The sequence below is a fragment of the Genypterus blacodes genome, unplaced genomic scaffold (genome assembly GCF_046128005.1).
Source record: "Genypterus blacodes isolate CSIRO-AG114 ecotype Tasmania unplaced genomic scaffold, CSIRO-AGI_Gbla_v1 ptg000085l_1, whole genome shotgun sequence".
Taxonomy (NCBI): Eukaryota; Metazoa; Chordata; class Actinopteri; order Ophidiiformes; family Ophidiidae; genus Genypterus; species Genypterus blacodes.
Genome location: NW_027466890.1, coordinates 729,208 through 752,723, shown reverse-complemented (window position 1 = coordinate 752,723; position 23,516 = coordinate 729,208). Strand labels below are relative to the sequence as shown.

Sequence of the window (23,516 nt, the reverse complement as noted above, 5' to 3'; positions counted from 1 at the left end):
GGCCACAGCAATAGAACAAAGGAGGTTACAATGGCTGAAATCTGAGCTTGAAGTTCAAATACATACGTAAAGATTTAAATCTGAATATACCTTTAGAACCCTAAGGATTTATCCTACAATTGAATGCCCAATGTCATGTAAAATGTTTGCTTCAATTAAAACAAATAGCAAAAAACGTCTGCATAGGAGTCATAGAGGTTGTAAATCGTCTCTGAATATATACTTTTTTTTAGAAAGATACATGACAACAACAACAGAAAATAACTTTAAATTACATCCTGCCAGCTAAATGTACTTCTTACTGATAAACAGAATTTGGTGTCAATCGTAAGAATCCATGAACCCAACCAGCCTTGTGTCAACATGCTGCTGCTGCTGGTGTTGTAATGATTTCTTGGTACACATTGGGCCCCTTCATACCAATTGAGCACTGTTTGAATGCGGCAGCCTCTCTTGAGTGTTGCTGCTGACCACATTCATCCCTTTATGACCACAATTTACCCATCTCATAATGGTTTCTTCCAGCGTGATAATGCGGCACGTCACACAGTACGAGTCGTCTCTTCGTCTCTAACTGATCCATGAACACCACAATGAAAGCTCAGTATACTTCAATGGCACTTCCAGGTCACCAGATCGGAATTCCAAAAGAGCACCTTTGGAATGTGTTGGAATTTGAGATTTGTAGCATGAATGTGCAGCTTGACAAACCTGGGGCAAATATGTGACACACTCAAATAGAAGTGAAGCAGAATCTCAGAGGAATGTCTCCAACACTTTGTAGAATGAAATACAATATTGGTGTGAGGTTCGTAATAAACCGGACGGTGACTGTATATTGCATAGAACGCTAGCTGCATTTTGTCAAACATAGAGCTAAAGCTATGTACAGTATATGCATATTTTTACTAAACTGATTTTGACTCTAAATGAATAATTGGGTGCTTCCTTATGTGTCCCAGTGCCAGAATTAATCTTGTTATGTGTCAACTCTCGTCTTGATATATTTGTTGCAAAGGATTTTTAGACATCAGACAAAAGCTGCAGGCTGGAAGGCAAATCCACACTTTGACTCCTATGGAAGTCACACACCATCAATCTCCATTTGTGGAATATGTTGCTGCTTTCACCTCCTGTTGGTGGGGACATAATCCAACCGCCACCACAACCACCACCTTTCTCTCCAATATCTCCACCTTTACATCCACGAACAAGGATTTCCTAATTTAACAGTGTACCTTTGATCAACAAACTGTGCAGTGGTTCAAGCTGGCAGTGTTATGTGGAATACCCACCTGGGCACCTGGGATGCTGTAAATACAAAAATAAACTCAGCTAGATTATAATTATAATATACAGTATGTATACACATGTATATGAAATTCTGGGCTTTGTTTTTCCTTTGCTCAAATTTCACTTTGTAAAAATGCACCACATTTACTCGTAAAAAATAGACAAGAGTGTAGTTTGGATGTGGGGAGCTATCGAGAGGTTTTGTAAATGCACAATCAAAAGCTGAATGCCTGACCCAGACACAATCAAGCTGACAATGGCAGCACTCACACAGTACTCTCAGTCTGTACCTCTCAATCGCTAACATTTTTGCTCCCTATGTCTACAGTTCTCCTCATAGTGGGGATGTAAATGCGTCGCAACGGCAGTCGACAGCCGTTAGCCAATCAGGGTTCTTTCATGACTCATTAGTACAACTACCTTTACGGTGCTATTTGTAAATACATTGATGGCAGAGCATTGTGTTGGATGAAATGTAACACAAACTTTTGAGGTTATCTAATCACATGCCCGAAAAAGGAGCAGCAATGTCTGATGGGGGAATAGGCAGAGAAGTAAACAGGCGGTTAAGCGCCTTGGTTCTTAAATGTTAGTTTCTAACTAGGTCAGACTGCACCAGCTGAGCATCACTGTGCTGCCGTGAGAGCACAGATGCCAGACTCTCTCCTCGTCTCACTCAGTTTGACTCAGTCTAGCTGCAAATGACCAATGCATGAAGGGTATTGGGAGGACAGAAATTGCACCTGTCATACCCTTCTCAGAACGGCGTAGGCACAGAGCACTTAACAGTCCCTTCTTATAACGGACATTTTGACTTCTTAGAGAAGGAGAAAAACATGATTAATGGTGCCTCTGTTCCTTTTTTGTCTGCCAGTAAGGCCATGGCAGTGAGAGAGCAGGAACAATACCAGAGCCCTGGCACTGTCACACCTAAATGGAATGTGGTCATTATAATTGTTATTAATTAAACCTGTGATTGGCAAGTCAAAGTGTGAGCCATTAGAGAGGTCTTCTGATGTCATAGCTGTATAGCTGTGAGAATCATAGTTTAATGGTTATTTTAAAAGGGAAACATACTTTATTTGACAGTTTTAGAGGAAGATATTAGGGCATGTGTGTTGATTATTGTTGTAGTTGCAGTTGCAGAAGTTGAGGTTTAACAACATGCAACACACAACTACAAAATATGAGGGTTGTGAAAGAGTGATTAACCCGCTTTTGTTTGTGTTTTGCAGTCTTGCCAGTTTAGCCCTAGAGCACCTGGCCAATCAGAAAAGAGCAAACTATTTGGGAGAGGGTCTCAAAGACACAGCACCTGAAAATGGCTAGTTTTCACTCTGGAGTGACTCTAGTCAGGTGTGCCGTGGGAAATTATCCAACTTCAGTTAATTAATCCGCGAGAGATCAGGCCGGTGATCCGGCCCGCCCGGCCTGCGAGACAGACCGGCAGATCGCAAATTTGCAGCGCACAATTGTGGGAATGTTTTAACAGCTTTTAGTGAAGGACCCTCTGTCTGCATTTTCAATAATCAACACGTATAGATCACACGGGGTGAGCTTCTCCAGACAATATAGCATCGCTCTACCAAACCCAAACATCACAGCAGGCAGACTTTGATGAGACGGTTTCTGGAGCAGGCACAGAGAGCGGGGAGGATAATGAGCCCCACCAGGAGCCCATCAAGCCTCATCACCGCTGGATTAAAGTTTGAAGTGCACCATCACACCAACGATTCCTAAATACACTTTAGAATTAAACAATCTTCATTCAAATGGTTTTAAAGGACTAGCCAAAGGAGATATTGTAGAATAAAATGGGATTTTGTGGCTTGTCTTGCAAACTTCCAGTGAAGCATCTTTTGGCACAGAGGTGACGAGTCCAAATCCTTTCTTGTGCTTAAATATAATAAGTAAGTGGAATCTTGTGAATAAAGAGTGCGTGCTTATGAAGGTTTATTTGAAGCGATGAGATCTGACAAATAGTCAGGTGCTATTTGATGAAATTCTTTATTATCTTCACGAGCCAATTCAAGGTGATGTTTGGTCACTCTGTACCTTCAGAAGCTTTACACAGGTTAATTCATCTGAAATCTGAACAGGACATTACGCTTTATCTCCTCGACTCCTCTGCTGAAATCCACTCGTGTTCCCATTTCCTTTATGCTAAAAGCCCCTTTTCCAAGAAGTACGTTGGATAATACTCTCTCACCGCTGAATCATATCTGCACTCCCACACTCGCTCTAATTTGTTCTCGTCTACCCCGCACCTATCCGTAATTCTTCTTTTAGATAAGCATTTCCTCGCGCCGTCATTGTAACAGGTTCAATACTTCACGCGAATATTGCCGGGTGCACTATGTATCGCTGTTAGTTAATTATAATGATGGTGATATGGATGATGAAATAGAAAGTTGGCTCTTCCACTGCCGCCACGTCTAGATGGGAGTGTCATGTGTAATTTGGAAGATGGATCTAAATTTCGCAATACATGGGTTTTTATTGGTCAGAGAGAGAGAGAGAGAGAGAGAGAGAGAGAGAGAGAGAGAGGGAAGGGAAGGGAAGGGAAGGGAATCTGAACATTTGTATGGTGAGTAGTAAAGTGGCAGAGATTGGCCCGTTAGTGATGTGAAAGTAGCCAGAAAGCATTTGGAGTCATCACCATGGTAATTCAGGAGATCTGTAAGAGTCCCTCTGGGCCGTCACTGTCACTGAAGCAGCGTGTGTGTGTGTTTCTGTAGTGTCGTTATTACCATATTTCTTTGATAATAAAACATCTAAAAACAGATCTGCTATCTATTTCTAGAAAGTGACAAACAGGTCACACATGAACTCACCCTCAAGGGGTCAAACACTGCAATCAACTCCCAACCTGTGGAACACATCAGATTATCTACCACCCTTATCCTTCTTTATTCCAATAGTGCATTTGTGGCATCATACATAGATCAAAAAGCACGTGTTTGTAATGCGAAACAAGTGAAATCTTCTTCTTGGAGTAGCTATAAGAGAGGAATGAATGTGCAAATGAGTGTTTGCATGCTCACTGAGCAGTCCTTTAAAGGGATGAGCGGGGCAAATGCTTTGATGGAGGCTTCAGTATTCCAGTCACGCCCAAAGTCCTATCCATTACAGCTCATTACCCGAGGAGCGAATGAAAGCCAGAGACCCTTTGGCCACGCTGGGCCCAGCTCCCTGTCGCCCGAGCCAGGTTAAACATTAACCAAGCCACCTGACCCCTCTGGCTGGGCAGGTGTCAAAACCACCTAGGATGGCTCCAGGAGTGGATTTGCTGCATACTACACAGAGACGCAACACAACAGCCAGCAAAACACCCAAAAACACCAGCAGCGACGATGCAGATTTCACGCAATCTGTTTCTAAGCTAAATTAACTACAACCTATCACAGAGAAACACTCACTACCGATTAGAACATTTGAAATATTTACTGAGGTGATGAAAGCTTTGCTTCGACAACGCTGCTGTTTTGTCGGTGTGTGCGTGTGGGTGTGGGGGGAGGGGGAGTAGAAAATGCATAATTCCTTATCACCAAGTAAACACAAGCAGGAGTTTTCTAACAGCGTTGACCTGAGCAGGGGAAGCAAAGCCATGTGAAGTCTAATTGCAGATATGCAGCATTTCGTTACGGCTTTCTACATTTTATGGAACGAATATACTTTCAGCAGCTGTTGATGATTGTCTTCTTTAAATGTGCATTCGAAGCGACTCCAACAATTACCACACAGAAAAACATATTAGTTAGTCCCGTTGCGGTCTCTCTCTGTGCGCGAACTTCTAACCTTGGTTGTCAATTTAAACATTCATTTAGCATGACTGCACACTCCAGTTTGAGTACTTTAAATCGAGAAACACAACAACACATCAAAACTTCGAGACCTCTAAAAGAAATCTTTGTCCTTGATGGAAATGAGGAGCACTCTCTCAGCGAGGGCGGGGCGAGCGCCGCACAGGCACATTAATCATCATCACAGTAATCTTGAATTAATAAAATCCTGATTATAACCTTTATGGAAATATAATGCCAGGAAGTATGGTATTAATGATAAAATCAGGCATTAGGTTTTAGAAAGGCTATCGACAGCTTCGGCGTCGATTCAGGCTGATGCATTTACAAATAAGAGCATAGTTGCCAACGCAAGTCTCTTACTTTACCTAATTGTATCGTTGCAATAAGTATAATGAAAACACGGCTGCTGTTTTCCCTCAGGTTGGCAATAATCTGTAGCCGGGCATTTGATCGCTGTCACGGCTAAGTGCATTACTTCCTTGGACACTGTCCATAGTCTATAGTCATCATCACGAATAAACAATGTATGAAAATTTTGAGTCAAACACGCTGTCAGCGCGTGAATGATGAGGCGACGCCTGGAGCAATCAATGACTCATTGTTTACTTCCTCTGACAAAGGAAAGAGAAGGCAGATTGTGTCTGTTTGTACCTTATTGTGCGTTATAAGGGGTTCATTTGTCCACATGGGACTAGTTAACATGTGACTTTCAACTCCAGGGGACTGGGATTGATTAATAATTGAAGGGAAAAGGGAAAAGTTGATACTTTTAGGGAGAATGAGAAAAGAAGAGTGTTGGGAACAAGCAAATGATGAGAAATGCAAGCAAGGGGGAATAAAAAAAAGAGGTGAGGATGAGAACGCGCAATGACTCAGGTACAAGCTGGGGAGACGAGAAAGGCATTTCTGCAGACTAGTCTATCAGAGCTAGATTGGGTTTAATGTAGCAGAAACTCAGCAGAGCTCAATCCACTCCAGCTCGCAACACCTCCAAAACATGACAATTACTGACAGAGAAACAAGACGCCGACACGACACAGGCGGAGGGTGACGCAGCTTGTACACGAATGAGGGGCAACCACAACAGGAAGTCAGGGGGGGAGGCAGAGGACGGGTAATGGAGGTTGGATGAGCAAAGGAGTAAGTGACGTGAAGGTTGGCAATTGATATGTGGAGCAATGGAAAAGAAAGAGGAGGGACGGGAGGGATGGAGGGAGGGCGGGAGGGCGGGAGGGAGAGGCCATTAGAAATGGTTGGATATTGCAGTTGGACCACCTGGGGAATGTTTACAGAATTTAATAACCCTAAATGTCATCACTTTATTGGATTTATGGATGGATGTCTCTCCCCCGTCTCCCTCGCTACACCGCTCTCTTTTTGTCTTCCTCACACACACACACTCAAGCACCTCCACCTGAAACGATCACTAAGGTACCCAATGGCGCTGATCTTACAGGGGCAACGAAAGGTTTGTATTGTGACTATACCAACAGTGATTCAGTGTTTCAGAGAGAGACTCAGTATATTTCAACTATCTGACAGAGAATCCAAAGCAAATGTAAAATGGATGCATATATACAAATGGGATTATGTGACCAACGTATATATTTGCCTCTTTCCCCCCCCCACTCAGAATGGTCACATAACCTTCACCTGCACTTCTTATCGTTTCTAACTCCTGTTGCCACATCTCATCTGTTACAAATTGATTTTTGCTGCCATTGTGCCGGGGGATCCAGTTTCAGTGCACCCCAAATGGTCATATAAGCAATTCAACTTAGTAGGTTGATTACTCCAAATATCATTCAGGGTAGGAAATATTGTATTTTTTAATGGGGCTACATGGACTTCAATTTTGGGGCACTTTAAATGCACTCAGGGGCACGAAATGAACATCTTAACTGATCCGAGTAATAACTCATTGATCTAAACAGCCGAGCAATCCCCTTTTCATTCAGTCAACGGAACTGAAAGCTCAAAAACAAACTGCTCTGTTTGCTTTCACATCAAATTAAGACTATTTATCACAGCAGAAGAAGATTCATTAAGTGCACACGCTGACTCACCATCTATTGATATCCCTTTCCAGAGCCAGCAAATGCATAGAAAGCAAACTTCGACACTGTAAATCGACGCAATCTACAATCCAGCTGTGTTCTATGTGGGAGTATCCGCGTGAGTTTAAAGGTGGCAATGATAGAGGGATAACAAAATAGTAAAAGTGTGCTGACTGTTTGAGATGAGCGTGCGTGGGCAGAGTAAGACAAAGAGGAAAAAAGCGGAAGTAGTCATTTGGTGATGATTATCCATCTGCTAATATTCAGAGCTGAAGCCTCTGAGTGACAGCAACACAAGCTTTCCTACTGAGTTAGAGACAGTATATCCATAAAAATGCATGAGTCATTAGCACCCAGAGCTGAGAACTGCAGGCACCCAAACACCCATTCACACACACACACACATAAACACACACAATCTCAGTCTCAATCTAATGACCGTTACATTTGCACTATGATTGCACACACACTCTCCTTTTTGTGTTTCTTTCCTCCACTACCTCATTTAAAATGTAAATACCTAATTGTTTGACACCTTCACCATGGTTGTGTGGATGCAACCTCGAACACACACACACACACACACACACACACACACACACACACACACACACACACACACACACACACACACACACACACACACACACACACACACACACACACACACACACACACACACACACACACACACACACACACACACACAGGTTTAATGAAGCTTCCCCTGCTCATGTGCACAGTATGACAAAGACAGTACAGAATTGGCCCTGGCATTACGAAAGACGGCAACATCTGGCATGATACAATTTGAAGGGAAAGCAGCAGGAAGAAGGAGGGAGACACGGAGATGAATAAAGGTTTATATAATTCAGAACCAACTTCAGTGTGTTTAGAGATTCAGTGCTTCGGAATGAATCTTATGTAATCTCACCACATTATACTTTATTGAATAAAGTATAATGCTGATGTGACGAATAAAGCTGAGGTCATTGTATGCAATAAACTTTATTGCATACAATGACCTCAGCTTTATTCGTATTCGTATTTTTGTGCTGCTAGTGTAAAAGACAGATGGGGTTTGGTTTTGGTCCTCTGTTTAGCTGCATTTGTAGCAGATTTGATTGAGGAGTCGTCATGGTGATGATGTGACACATCACCATCACAACACACAATCCCACAATCTCACCCAGGTAGTATTCAAGAGAAGGAAACTTGCTCATTAGCTCTTGCTGCTTTTTTCAATTGAGTCTAGATTCATCTTAATTAATGTTATTAAAAGGCACAGCAACATAATTGTCTCTCACAAGGACAGCACTCCACAACTGAAATCATACTTTGTAACCATTTTCGAAACCCAACAAAAAGGTGGCAAAAGTACAATTGAACACTTTAAAAACATTATGGTAACTCTGTTGCAATCTAATGAAATAACATTGTTTACGCTGGTAACACCCTGATGTGCTTCATCTCCTCCTCTCTTATTTGGCGTCATCCACTACACATTCCTCTCTTGGAAAATCTGTGTTCCAAGCCCCCCACCCCCACCCCACCCCCCATTCAGATCTGCGTTTGCTTGCCCTGGAATTGGTGCTGTATCGCTTCTTGACACGCCGACTGCGAGGCCCCTCACATCAGAGGGTAAGTGCACCTGTATAGCATCCAATTGTAATCAGGTTCGCTTTTGTACTCTACAACTCCCTCCGGCAAAGTTTAATCTTCTCCTCAGTACACCCGTTTTGCCTGACAGACAGTCTTAACGCCTCTTGTATTTTCAGGCTGCTGGTGTGTCTTTTGTTACTGTGATCTCTCTGACTATTTTAATAAAGTTTGCCCGGAGCCTTGCAGGATTTCTTTCGCACCTGCCTGACAATATCCCTATTGTGAGTGCTGGTTGCTTCTTCTTCTTTTTCGTCTCCTGACTCTGACACGTCTAAAAATGCGTTTTCTGACATATGACTCAGTGCTTCAGACCCTCCAAAGCCCTGTCCTCTGTGGCGAGATGCGTGGTGGATCTCTCACATCTCTCTCTCTCTCTCTCTCTCTCTCTCTCTCTCTCTCTCTCTCTCTCTCTCTCTCTCTCTCTCTCTCTCTCTCTCTCTCTCTCTCTCTCTCTCTCTCTCTCTCTCTCTCTCTCTCTCTCTCTCTCTCTCTCTCTCTCTCTCTCTCTCTCTCTCTCTCTCTCTCTCTCTCTCTCTCTCTCTCTCTCTCTCTCTCTCTCTCATCATTCACACAAACCACCATGCTACTATTTCTGTTCTGTTCGGTATTGTCTCTCTCGCCATATCCTACCTGGGAGTGTGAGCGGACGCTTTGATGCGTCTCCTCTCCTCGCTACAGTTTGTGGTCTTAGCAAGATGCTTGTGCGTGTTTGTGTGTATTGCTCAGAGACGTATCATTAGGTAGTCAGTGTGTGCAATTTGCAAGTGAGTGTGGGGTGGATGTATATTCCTGTGTTATACTATTTTAGATAAAACACCTCCTAGGGTTGGCTACTCGTTTTAGTTCAGGGCCAGATTCAGCCAAATTTAAACTCAAGTGGGCCGGATTAGTAAAATCATAGCATAATAACCTATAAATGGACAACTCCAAGTTTTCCCTTTGTTTTCATGCAAAGAGGTACAAGTTCATATTGCAAAACACATTGCATATCCAAAAATAGTCTCGGAAGAACAGAGAGTTTAACTCTGCCTGGACAGTTACAATTTGCTTTCACTGACAACAAGACAAGAGAGAAATAATAATAACAAATGTGCTTGCTATATGGATAGAAATTAAAGCTAAATTATAATAAATAAGAGAAGTAAAAGGCAAAATGTTCAAAGACATTTACAGAACACACAGGCAGCATTTACTGAAAAGTACCAAGCTGGAAATGAACGTAAAAGAGCGATTTGGATACTGCTGTGGAAAGCTGGGGAGAGCTTCACAGACGGAGATTACATGAAACAATCATTTACTGTAAATTACGGAAAATCACCTTTGTGAATCTGACGCTGATGTGGAAACGCTGCATTGTAATGGCGGGATGCCGTCACTTCGCGGGTCACAGAATTGACATGCGTTGTGGGAAATGTAGTTTATGAAAAGCGGCATAGACGTTTATTTTGCTCTCGCTGGCCACATTACATGACAGGGCGGGCCTTAAGTTTGACACCTGTGTCCTAGACGTTCCTATTTCCAGTCCGGGGGGGGGGGTGAATTGGTGAATTGTGAAAAGAAAGCAGGACATAAAAGATTGAGCAGCTGCCAGTGTTCCATTGTGATAAACTTACTGTGACTTTAATGTACAGAGAGAGGCAGAAAATTGGCTACAAGTTTAGCGCCCCAAAGCCAAAGATCACCACTCTGGATTCATTACAGATTCATTAAACCACACAGACGGATGGCTTGGTTTGTATCCAAACACTGCAAAAATCAAACTGCTAGCTGCGGTCAACCCTGGCCAGATTTGAAAATCTAATTGACACTGTTAACCTCGTGAGGAAACTGTGAGAAGTTTGCAAATTGCACAGATCAGCCTTGGCGCTGTGCAGGTCATCCGAGAAGAAATGAGGCAGAGAAAAAAGGTAAAGAAGAGAAGAGGAGGTGTAGATAACTAGACTGATACGACAAGTGGCAGATTGGCAACACAATATGCAATAGAGCTCAGCAAATTTGAACAGTGACCTCAATAACCAGCCATGAGTCAGCACGATGCACTCAAATAGAACTGCACCACACCGCAAAAGCACATATAGGCGTACACTGCCATAAACGTACAAACAAACACACTAATTACCTGTCATTGTCGACGCTCCTGAAGCCGGGGAGGATGTGTCTGAAGCTGGAATTCCGGTCGAGCTTGGGTTGACTCTTGGTGCGTTTTATCGAGCCCTTCAACCGCCGACTTAAAAAACCCTGACGAAAATGGAGAGGGAGAGAGAGAGAGAGAGAGAGTCACTGCTAGTTCAGGATGTCAATCATTCAACCTGGCAGCCAATACAGAACGCATTAATACTGAGGTTTATGCTCCACATCCTAACTGCAATGAAACCAATGCTCTGTCAATAGTAACAGAGGGTAATGGATGTGTATATATCTGCAGTGTGGGATGTTGTGTGTGAAATTCACGACAAGGACAAACGCCTCAGATCTTCTCACAGATGCAAAACTACCAGCGACACACTTTTGCCTATAGGAACTTGACAAAAGCGGCTTCCATCAAAGAGCAGAAGAGAGAAGCAAAGCTGCCAAATGATATGTACGATAAGAAATTGGAAGGAGATTGCTTCCCAAGGCAAACACTGACATCTGTGTGTGTATGTGCCGAGAATGTATGAGGCACCAGCGCTGTGTATGCAATCACGCCCGCGCACTAATTCAGCAGATACTCCGCTTTATTAGTTTTCTCATCCTTTTCTTTGTCTCTGTGTTTACTTCTTCTAACATCAGCAAACACACTCCCCCAAGCGCCTCACCGTTTCCATGGCAACTGTCGGATGGCATTAAGAGCGAGAGAATATGAACAAATGAGGGGACGTGGTGCAGAAATGACAGGATATTGCGAGCTTTTACCTAATCTTCGCCCGTCTCTCCCGGCAGGGGAGACGGGGCGAAAAGGAGGACAAGAAGGACAAACGAGAGTCATGCAACGGGGTGTGAGAAGACTGTATAGGAGGGTGGCGCGGCACCAGTATGCCAGAGACGGTAGTGAACCGTGTTCTGATGAGGCTCAGATGTGGTTTTTCATTCCAATCAAACGCCACAGCAGTCGATTCATCGCCTGGATCGCAGACCAAACACCTTCAAGGTTCTCAAGTCCCCAATACTTGAAGTAAACATGTTGAAGAAAGGAGAGCAATCCCAAACACACACATACGCGCTTCAATACATTATATACGTACGATCACCACCTGGGTTGTGAGTGGATTGCTTGGATGATTCACTTCCAGACAGTTGAACAGATCATAAAAGAGAAGGACGAGTCGCAGCATCCTGATGAGCCGTAACCTGTCATTAGGAGGCACTCTGGACCAGGAACAAAGCCTCAGTCCATCTATGGTCACGGCAATCCAGGCATTAGAGGAGTCTATGAGGAAGTTTGGTGCAATCCTCTCTAGTGATCACTGGTTTCCTGCTCGTGTTTGAATTTATACTGTCAATTCAAAATCTTGCAGGAGGAATGTGTATTTTAGAGTATTTTAGAGGAGCAACAGCATGGGAGCTCAAGATTCAAGAGTCAGATTGTTATTTATGGAATGATGTCACTGTAGGAACTGGTGATAAGATGTTAGTTCCATGCCCTATCCATCCGCCGCCCCCACCTAGCCCCGTAGGTGGGGGAGAGAGAGAGAGAGAAAAAGAGAGAGAGACAGAGAGAGAGAGAGAGAGAGAGAGAGAGAGAGAGAGAGAGAGAGAGACTGCTGCTGTTGGCATGTGCAGCTAACAAATTAAAACGCCTCTCCTTTTCCCCATCCAAAGACATAAGTCAATGAACAGAAACCCCATCCCTGTAGGCTAAGTGAATTGATTAGTGGCTGTGAGCTCCATTTTTACCTTTTCTCCTTTGCCTGATGGATGAGTTGAGCAACAAGTACGAGATGGAGAGAAAGAGAAAGAAAGAAAGAAAGAAAGAAAGAAAGAAAGAAAGCGAGAGACGGAGCAAAAGGGAGGAGAGGGGGAGAGTGGCGCAGATATATTCAGTTTGCATCCGTGCCTTGGAATCGACACGAACCCACAATGCCCTCGTTAATTTGGAGCCATTGTTTGCCCTCTTTAGACATTTAGACTTTATTTCATCTGATCTCTCAATTCCATTAGTTTGTGCAAGCCACTGCAAAACTATTGGACGTGATCGAGTCTGTGCTCCCACTTCAAATCAGTCAGTGAGAGTGATTAATTCCCACGTGAGGCAAAGAACGAGAACACACCACAAATGCGAAGACAGGTATATTAGATGGATACACAATGGATGGAGTAGAATGAAAGATGGATAGATTAAGAATGTGTGTCTCAAGTCTTCTGTTTCTGCATATTTACACGCTGAATGGCTGAATTGTAGATTTTTTGGAGCGCAAACTGCTTTTTTCAGGACCAGCCATAGCATTTCTAATGGGTTTACGTCAGTGGGGCTTTGACAAGGTCACACCAGGACTGTAATAGTGTTTCTTCAGAGCCACTCAGTTGTAGTTTGTGCTTTGGCTCATTGATCTGCAGCGTGACCCAATTACACTCCAGGCTTCAGGTCTCAGACGGATGACTCCTAAATCTCACCTTATGGTGGGCCGCAGGATTCATGCAGCGTTCATGCGGCCTTCACTGATGGCGAGTCTTCCAGTGCTGAAGAACACCATCACAATGCCACACCCCTGCCATTTTTTATTGTACACATGATGATGTCACCGCGGAGCCGTCTTTTGTTTACAATCGGACATGTGTTGCCCAGAGATTTCTAGTATAACACATTTTGTTCATTTCTGCAAAAAATGTCCAGACAACCCTTTGCTGATTGGTACATTTCAACAACTTTTTCCATCGTCTCTTCTGGAATTTCCTTTGATCAGCGTGTTCCTGTAGAAACTTTGTGGTGACTGCTTAAATTTCACGGTACGGGTCAATATATGGTGAGATTTGACTCCACCAGGGGCTCACTGCAACCAGGTCTGTCTGTGATACACCACCAGAATTGTGTCCATCACACAAAGGTCATAAGCTCAGGAAAGGGATGTTTTTCCGTAAGCAGGCCATCATGAACAATGAAATTACTGAGGTAAACTCAATTAAATTAAAAAAATCTTTTAATTTTTTGGAGAAAGCACACAGACTAATGGACTAAAGGAGCAACAAAATTGTGTTCAAGGTCATTTTGGTTCCAACTATTTTCTTTACCCTTCATTTATATATAATTTAAAATACTTGCTTTTGAAAAGAAACTAGAAAATTCACGCAACATTCGCAGCATAACATTCTTATGAGTAGTGACAAAGTGCATGAAAACTGAGAACCCGGAAGCATCGCCAGAAAATAGTCAAAATGCGAACATGTATTTCTTTTTTACATCGTTGTTGGATAACTTTGTTCCTCAAATATGAATACGTGTAAACACGGTAAACATTTTGTGAGAAATGATCGTAATGATCGTAAAAGACCATCATGATGTATCAAAACAAAACGGAAGATTTCAGACTTAACTTAGATAAAGAGAGAGAGAGAGGCCAGTTATGGAGGTGAGAAATTGAGAAAATGACATTGAGTGCCACAGTCTGCTGTAGGATCGACAGATAAAGTAAATAAAGTAAAGCATAGTGTGTAGGTGGCGGAGCGAAGAGTTTATGGAAAAAAGGGAACAAAATGAAACCTTTAGAGTGGGAAAGTGAAACAAAAACGTACTACAAAGGAGTGACAAGGTGAGGGGCGGCAAAGGGGACCACCAGGGAACACGTCTGAGGGCGGCTGAGAAACAGATGGCGGCCAATACGATGAAATAAAGCTTGCCGCTGCTCTGCGTTCCGTAACTAATGTGATTTGCATACAGCACCACGTGTTTCCATGACCTCGGCTTGCGCGGTGCACGTGGAAGAGGGCGACTGCTGACGTATCCTGACTAACACACCAACATAGTTTCCCGTCGTAAACCTCAACACCTCCCGCCCCGCCTATCATTATCAGTAGCTGTTAAAGACAACGTGACCTACGACTCCCAACGCATACAATGGACATTGAGCCCTTCTGATATGTGGTCATACATCCCTTAATTCTGCATTTCGTTGCTTGTACTTGTGACAGGCAATTACAATAAAGTTGAATCTAATCTAATCTAATCTAAAATGTAATTGTTCTAAGAAATATCGTGTGGTACCGTAATGCATAAACTGACTGACGGAAATTTAATTTCCCAGTGGGTTTCATTGAATAATTCTTAATAATCATTCTGCGTGCATGAATAAACCTTAGGAATAATGTTGAAATGCTTACAATGCTGTAAAGGAAACATAGAGGGACTCATCGTCCTCTCATGGCAGGCCCTTTACGTCTCATTCTGCAAACATGTATTTATTCACAGGAACATGATAAGGCTACTGCAGCTGGTGCAGTGTGACAGGGGGCCACGGACAGCATCACATGTTAACATGAATTTCAATGAGCTCTTTAATTATTTCCCAAGACTGAGGTTGACAGCTAATTAGGCGAAGGAGGGGACAGAATAATCCGCCGCTTCCTCCACGACTGGTTCGAGAGGCTGGCTTTAACCAATCCCCCCTAACGCAGCCCGAGCCTTCCTCGCCTCGTGGGCTATCCCACGGCTCCGTGATGCCATGTGACCGTCTACATTCGCTGTCGCCCCCGGTGCATAACATGCGTGCACTGAACTTATCTTTACACGGAAATAAAGGAAGCACCTGTGAGGAGCTACTTCCACTTCCCTTGGCCTTGCTTCTCTAATGGGGCCTGATAGGATTGCGCAGTGTGGGCAGCTTCTACATCAACCTCCGGCATACCTGTCCAATTAGACCCCCTGCTACCCTCTGAGAGGGGGACAGAGGAGAGGAAACCGAGTTGAGGAGAGACTGGATGAGGAGCCACATCACTATTGAGAATCCTTGCAGCCAGCAAGTGCAAGCCTGCAAGACTTATTTACTTTAAAGACTTAATTACTTTACAAACTTAGAATCTAATATTTTATTAAGGCTACCATCTAATATTAAGTATAATTTTTATTTATAAGATTAACTTTCTGTGCATGACTACTGGGGAGAAGTTTTCTGAAGAACTGGCAGATCTACTAGTTGACTTGTGTGTGTACGTGCGAGTGTTGCTTTCATTTATGTGTGGATGAATGAAATGCAGGTGGGAAAGGCGTTTACCTCTCTCTCCATCTTCCTGTTTTCTACAATTATGCTTCTTCTACTGTTTATATGTTCCCTACAACTGCCCTTAGTGAAACTGTTCTGTGCTCTATCCTACTTCTAAAATCAGAATCAGAATTTGGGGCTCTGGCAGATGTTCCACCATAACAAGCCACAAGATGGCAGTATGAGGATCAGCCCAGGAAAGAGTGCACAGTCCCTGGCTGTCTGCTGGGGAGCACTAAAACGTGCTCAGAGACACTTAATCGATATCTTGCTTTACTCTCCAACCATTTGGGTCTTCTACAAGCTTTATTTCCATTTGATTCGAGATATCCAATAACCAAACTCACACTCAAAACAAAACAGCAGCGTTTATAATCCCTGGAAACACATTTTCCTCAGTTATATATTCTCACTGCAGCCTTTCCTGCTCAGTCAAGCCATGGTAATTTTATAATATATGTCTCTGCAAATATCTCCCCAAACTGTCTCAGCACATGAATCATTTCATTCTCAAAACTGCCGACAGTCCAGAGCAATTTTGCTTGCAGGAATAGTCAATATTTTGTCCTTAAATTTCCTTTCAAGTACTGCCAAACGCTGGAATCATGACAGTGTGAGGTTTACAGGGACTGAATGCCATCCATCTGTAGACTTGGAGTGGTGGAGACAGCTGTGGGCGATTAAAAGGAGAGAGAGAGAGGCAGTAGGTGCTTGATCAAAGTAGTGATGCTGGAATTAGGGTGAATGGACGTAGAGTATATTCTTTTTTAAGGAAGTATTTCATGGCATGACGGAGTCCATTAACGTACGCCTTAAGACCTTATAGAGCCTTAAAGTTTACACCAGTTTCGCAAATGGTTTATGAACGTCCAAATACTGAGCCAACATGACAATTCCCGCCTAAGATCTAAAGTTTACAGTTCACCCCTGGGCCGTCATCTTCCTAATTATTATTTGTTAACGGAAATATGCCTCGCTAATTGCTAAATTACATTTAAATTGATGACTCACAGCAGCGCTCTCTTTTTTTTGCTTCATTAACTGGCTGTTTATGTGTACTGAATAAAACATGGCAGTAAGCAGGTCGGATAGTAAATTAGGGCGAGATGATTGACAAATGGTTGAAAGAGAGAGGGAATGAGACTGCAGCCGTGTCAGTGCACAGAAGTGGGAGTGTGTGTTTGTGTGTGTGTGTGTGTGTGTGTGTTTGTGTGTTCAAAGTTCAAGTCGCGAAAGCAAGAAATACAGATGGTGCACAAAGGCGGTGGAGAGTGAACGTGGGTAGATGCTGCACATCAAAGATCCCATTCCAACATCTGAGCCAAATGAGTTTCCAATTGGCATGTGTCCATCTTGATATTGAGCTTTACATAATGGCTTCCTAAATCATACGCATACATACAATCACGACCAAGGCGAACCCAGAGACCAAGACAAAATGGACGATATCGCAAGAGCCCACTCACAGTACTCACGGTTACTCTGAAAGGTGTGGTGGCGGCGGCGGCAGTAGGCTCCATGGTAGGTGTGGTTTTCCCAGAGGAGCTGCCCGGCATGCTGCGTCGGCGCCCCGTTCGCTCTGGAGGAGACTCTGCAAACAGACAGAGATGCCAGGCTGCAGTTTAAACTGTACAAAAATAGATATTTAACGCTTTTTGTTTGTCTCCCAGATCAAGAAAGTGTGTGTGCTGCAGGAGCGAGAGTCTGCAGGTTTTCACACGCATCGAGAACATGAATGTCACAACAACCAAACAGAAGCAGAAGTACATTGATTTATTCAGAGGTAAGAGAGACATTAACACAAATAACTCTCATCAATCACCTTCGGACTGCTAATGTACATTTTTACAATTATTAATAGAGATTTAGGCTGCACTGGAACAATCATGTCATAAAAACAGTCTTGAGGCCTGAATCCTCATTGAATATCAGACGCTGAGCAGAGTTGACTTTCAGCTCACGAAATTAAAGCTTTCAAAAAGTGACTTTGGGGGCCGCCATCACTACAATGCTCCATCTCTAATTGTTTTAACGACTGAAGCATTTTCCACAGAGCTTTCTTTCTCTCTTTCATGATTGCAATGGGTGGAGTGTTTTCTCTTCTCGAGCAGATGATGACAGTAGTTAATGTCATTAGCCCGGCAAGCTGAGTGATTTACAGCAGCTGAGCTTGAGGTTGCATGGCAACAAGCGAAATGATACTGCCAGGCTCTTCTGTCTGTGCAGGCTCCTCAGCAGTGAAAGGTAGAGAGTGCTTTGCCTTTTCAGAACTACAAAACACATTCCCCTGTGATTTGTCCTCAGTGAGTCATGCCTGCTTTGGAGTCCTCAGCTCACCTGACCTGGCTGAGAGTCCAGAAAGAGACGCCCAGGACAGAGATCAGAGGCCGAGATGTTAGCAAGATCAACCGCTGAGGTTACGAGGGTTACGCTTATAAATGGATTCGGACTGCAGTGAACTGGGTCTAACTCTCAACTCTGTGTGTTTTCCATGACAAGAAGGCGGTGAAACTTCATTATCCCCGAAGTGTAATTGCTTTTGAGTTTAAATAAGCTATTGAGTTGTTCACGGCACAGTGGAGAGAACAGGCCAACACGCGTGACAACTGATTTCTGACACATATGAAACATTGCTCTCCCCCTGTGTGCCGACCCTGTCCAAAACACTACAGCGGCACATCTTGAACTTTATCATTATCAGTGTGTGTGTGTGTGTGTGTGGGTGTGCGTGTGTGTGTGTAAGCAGCAGATCAGGACATGTCCAAGAGGAATGTGAGTGATGTTAAGCTGCCCTGTCTCTACAGATTGTAGATAGCCATCGCTTACCGTCGGTACACAGCATGTTAACACCACGTTAACATTCAATGAACTTAAATAACTCTCTACTGGTGAATGCAAAATGTTAAGGATGTGGGAAAAGTGTCGGTGTAGTAAGTCTCTCTCTCTCTCTCTCTCTCTCTCTCTCTCTCTCTCTCTCCCCCCCCCCCCCCCCCCCCCCTCTCTCTCTCTCTCTCTCGGGAGTTTTTCCTCGTCTTCCTTGAGAGCTTTGGGCTGGGTCGGGAATTGTCCTGCTGTTGTGGGTTTGTAAAGCCCTTGGAGACATTTCTTTTTTTATGATATTGGGCTATATAAATAAACTTGACTTGACTTGCAAAGAAAGACAAGGGCTGAGGGTCTCAGCATTTTCTCCATGGCGTTGCTGAGTCTGTATTAGATGATTTAAACGAGGATATATGACATTGGAACTAATGAAATTAGTGTCAGAGTGGGAGTGTGACTCTAATAAGGATGAAATCGCATTAGGAGGCAAATCCTGCTCACACACACACACATTGTAAGAGAGAAAATGAGAGAGGGAGAGAGATAGAGTATGTGTGTGTGTGTGTGTGTGTGTGGGGGGGGGGGGGGGGGGGGAGAGAGTGAATAATGCATTATGTGTGATGAAGCAGAATTCACAAATGTACAATGGAATAATACATTTCCTTATATGTGTTTTATACATATACAAAAAAAACCTTTATGATATCTTCAGGATCAGCCGAATTTTGCACAGCGTCCTCTACAGTCAGTAAAAGCCTTTACACAGTTGGTTTTGGCACTATTGTAGCAACGTGGTGGATCAAAAGTAAACTACTGTCAGAGAGTAATTTGCATATTTTGGAGTAAAGCGAAACATTCTAAAAGCTGGGTCTGGTCTCTCTTTTTTTTTGTCCCTTTAAATGCATGGCTGTGGTTGAAGGGAGCCGCCCCGCCAGTCAAACCAGCGTCTCCTCACAAGTTTTGCAGCAGAGCAGAAAAGTACATCCAGGAAGCCAAGAGAAGCACAAATAGGGACCTCGCTCAAGGCAAACCAAATACTGAAACACTAAAATGATTCCCACATAAAACAAATCCAGTGACTTACCAGCCAACATTATATTCTACCTATCTTTTTCTCAATCTCTCTTTCTCCCTCTGGTTGTTGTAGATATGAGCAGCAGAGGCAGATTACATGTTTCCATGGCTGTAACCATGCTGATAGAGTATTAAAATGAGTATCCCAAAAGTTGGCAGAAGCAAATATTGAGTTGAAATTATTATTTGCTTATCTTGATATATGCCTTGGGAGCACACACACACACACACCAATGAGGAAGTGCGTGTCAACCTAGCCCGTCTATTAGCTTGTCTAGCTGAGCCGCGCTAAATTATCTGTCTGCTGTTTAACACGCCTGTTGACTGAACGAATGGTGGAATTGCACACCCTGCTGTGCAGGCGGGCGTGCAGAGCGTTGGCTCGTGTACCGGCCCTCATAATTCTCAGCGTCGCGCAAAAACATAAACACAGCCCACAACAGCAAGGGGCATTGGACAAACAACCGTGTCTGATACGCACGCGGCGGGCAGCTTCTACTACGCGAAAACAACATCTCTGCAACAGCATGGAAGCCCTGGAGACACGTCGGGCTGTTGTTGTTTATTGCTGCGCAGAGGTGGTCAATTTGGACTGAGGGGAGAAGACAGACCTGAGTGACTGCAGCAGAACTGTACCGCTGAAGAAAATATATGACCCTATAGGGAGCCTGGGGTTACCAAGCTCAGAGGTCACTGCTGCTGCTGAGAGGTCACGGTAAAATGTCACAGGCTGTGGCGACATGTGGAACGTGTTACCGAAACAGTTTCTGCATTGGTAATAGGAGGGGGGGGACACACTGTCAATCTTGTCCCACACTGGAGGATCTATGATATGGGCGCATCTCCTTGTGTTTGTTTTAGACATGGCAACCCTGTCCACTTGCCAGCAGTAGTTGAGAATGTACAGAATGCACTCAGACTGTCTCATTCCCAGTCTGAGTGAAGTCCCCTGTGTTCAAGTAAATCTATTTACAACTGCATGATCTTAGTCTGTTAATTGGATGAATTTTATGTAAATGTATGCTGATTTCAATCTAAGTAGGACCTTTATGCGATGTTTGCATGAAATGAATTAATCAAAGTTTTAACATGTGTGGCAACATAGAAAGTGAGTGGCAGCACTGCAGTAGATTGGTTCAGATGATGATTTATGATAGTGGCAGTTATCATTATGTTGTCATGATGTTACATTAATAGAATATTAATTTGGCGTACATATCAAAGTGGAATTATTAAGTAAGTTAGTTATACAATATTAGATGATTGAGTCATATGATTGGAATGGTTTCATCCATTTTGATCCTGTTACTCGTCTACCTGTCCTATCTTGCTTTCGCCCTCTCAACAATTACAGTGCCACTAAACTATCTGCTGCCTTGACAACAATGGATTTTAATCATTTGGTGTCTGAAAATCACTAGTGAGGAAAATATGGACGTACAATTACAAGCATCAATTAATTCAGCACTGTAAATTCTTATTTCTCCTGTCACAAATTATTTGCGTTTCACTTCAGTAGAGTTACCCCTTGTGCCTGAACGGAAATCTTCTCTGTTGAACACAGCTGGCGAGCACGCACGCTAGCACACAGGCACACACACAGGCATGCACACAGGCACAAACCCACACGCTCAAGGAGACTCACGACAAACACAACATTTGGTTGTGAACTAATTGTGTGAAATTGCTCAGCTAGCTTCCACATGTTTTCACCATCTGTGTCTAATCCATCTAGACAAAAGTATGGAAACTTTCCATGTGCTAGGACTTGTCCTGTGTCTCATTCAAGCCCCAAACCCACATCAAATGGTGCTCCAACACAAGTGGCGCGGCGCAACGTTTGACTGAGCTTATTGGTAAAACTTCAACACTTAAAGTGAAAGACTGAATCCAGAATTCATCAAAGAGTTTATTTGAACGGTGTGTGTCGGCTGGTTAGTTCAATCAACCACAGTGGGGGCTGTCGAGTGAGAGTGAGGGCTATTGAATAAGGTTATCAGAGTGTATGAAGGTTTTTTCGCAGGTGGAAAAGTGTCTGTATTTCTCTGTGTGCTGTACTTGTAAGGTCAGTCAGAGGGTGTACAGACACTGACTGTTATTACAAAAGATGATGCATCTCTGGACCACACAATCAGGAGGCCTTTAGACCACTGCTGTATAATACTCCCTTCCTCCTTCCTCTTCCATCCTTATTTCCTCATGTCTGCTCCAATGCGGCCATCTCCGTCTTGATGTATCAGCTCCAAGCTTTCATTAACCTTTTGTAGTTTGGGTCAAATCGCATGTTTCCTCAGCATTTCCACAACGGCAACGCTCAAGCCCTGGACATTCCCACTTGTAAAACGTCTGTAGACCAGGTTGGAGATGAAAAGATCAACCGGAAGAACGACTGTGGAATTTATTATCCTCGCCGTTTGACATTTTGTGCCTCTGGCAGTGTTCCAGACTTCCTGCCTGACTAAGCGTATTCTTTGCATTCAGGCAGGTGGTGATGTGTCACAAAAAATGGTTCAAGACAGATGACAACAGACACAACTGTTTGCAGCAAGATGATCATATGGGGAGGAACAAGAGCAGCAACATACACTGCATAATGACTTATTTCTGATGAGCTTGTGTGCGTCACTAAAGCACCAAGCTGATATAATAAATAAATTGGATGTCTAAACTTCTAAAGGAGGAATTTCAAGAAGATTGTTGAAGGCAGCTCTGGGAATTTTTGATCTGCCTACACACGATTGCAGCTTGAAAAAATGTGCACGTCCACACAGCTGCACAAGCTTCTGTAGGTGTCAAAATACCGACTTGTAGAGACGAAAATGTCTACGAGAGCCAAGTTTTTGGTAAACCGTGCTCCCTTGTGGGAGGGGGTTGCCATAGTAATAGAAATTGACGGATTGGGTGACAGAAGATGTCAGAAAAACTATATCACTGAGCTGCAGGAAGGATTATGACCTCTCTGTAGTGAGTGGTTGGGTCATTGTAAGATGTTCTATTTCCTTTAGCGAGGAAGTTGTGTTTTCTCAACGCAACTTAGTAGAATTGTGGCTTACGGCCCAGGGAAGGACCCAGACTGCTGATCCAGATCAAGGGACGGATCCAATATTTAAATAGGAATGAACATAATGAGACAGAAGTTTGTTTTGTTCTGTCCATTTGTTCTATTCAATCGCGATTAAAAAACAAGGCAATTTCTTACAATTTTTTTCTACGCTCACAGTCCTTAAAAACGTGTACTTATACAGAATAGCACATGAGCCCAGCCTGTGATCGGCAATGTGATTGATGGATAGCGGCGCTCAGAACCGTTAGTGTTCTGTCATTAACTGCTCGAAAGATGATTCTTTATGTTATGACAGTAGGGAAAAGCAGAAAAGAGTATATAGCACAGACCAACAAGCCAACACACACACATTTACTTTCTGTAGGTTGTTGAAATGTGGAAAAAAATGAAAAATCACATGCTGTCAGATTGTGTTTACTGTGTTTCTTTCTACCTTGAGGGCTATCTTCCCTCCGTCCAGCCCTTCTCCCTCCCTTTCACAAACACATCACTTTGCAGTTTTTCCCCCTCAAGTACAAAGACAACAGGGACTTGTCTCGACTGGCTGATGTTCTTTTTTAGTGCGGCT

General features: G+C 43.4%; 1 protein-coding gene across 5 annotated transcripts in view; it reads right to left on the bottom strand.

Annotated features, from left to right (window-relative positions):
• The window catches only part of dab2ipb (DAB2 interacting protein b), a 101,805-nt gene that overhangs the window by 46,027 nt on the left and 32,262 nt on the right, over positions 1-23,516 (bottom strand). For 4 of the 5 annotated variants that reach the window (XM_076158735.1, XM_076158737.1, XM_076158733.1 and 1 more), the window contains exons 2-3: positions 17,457-17,581; positions 10,938-11,056 (exon numbers count right to left, since the gene is read on the bottom strand). In XM_076158735.1, coding sequence (XP_076014850.1) covers positions 10,938-11,056; positions 17,457-17,581 — 244 coding nt within the window. The remainder of the gene's footprint in view (positions 1-10,937; positions 11,057-17,456; positions 17,582-23,516) is intronic. The other variant, XM_076158734.1, reaches the window with a different exon arrangement.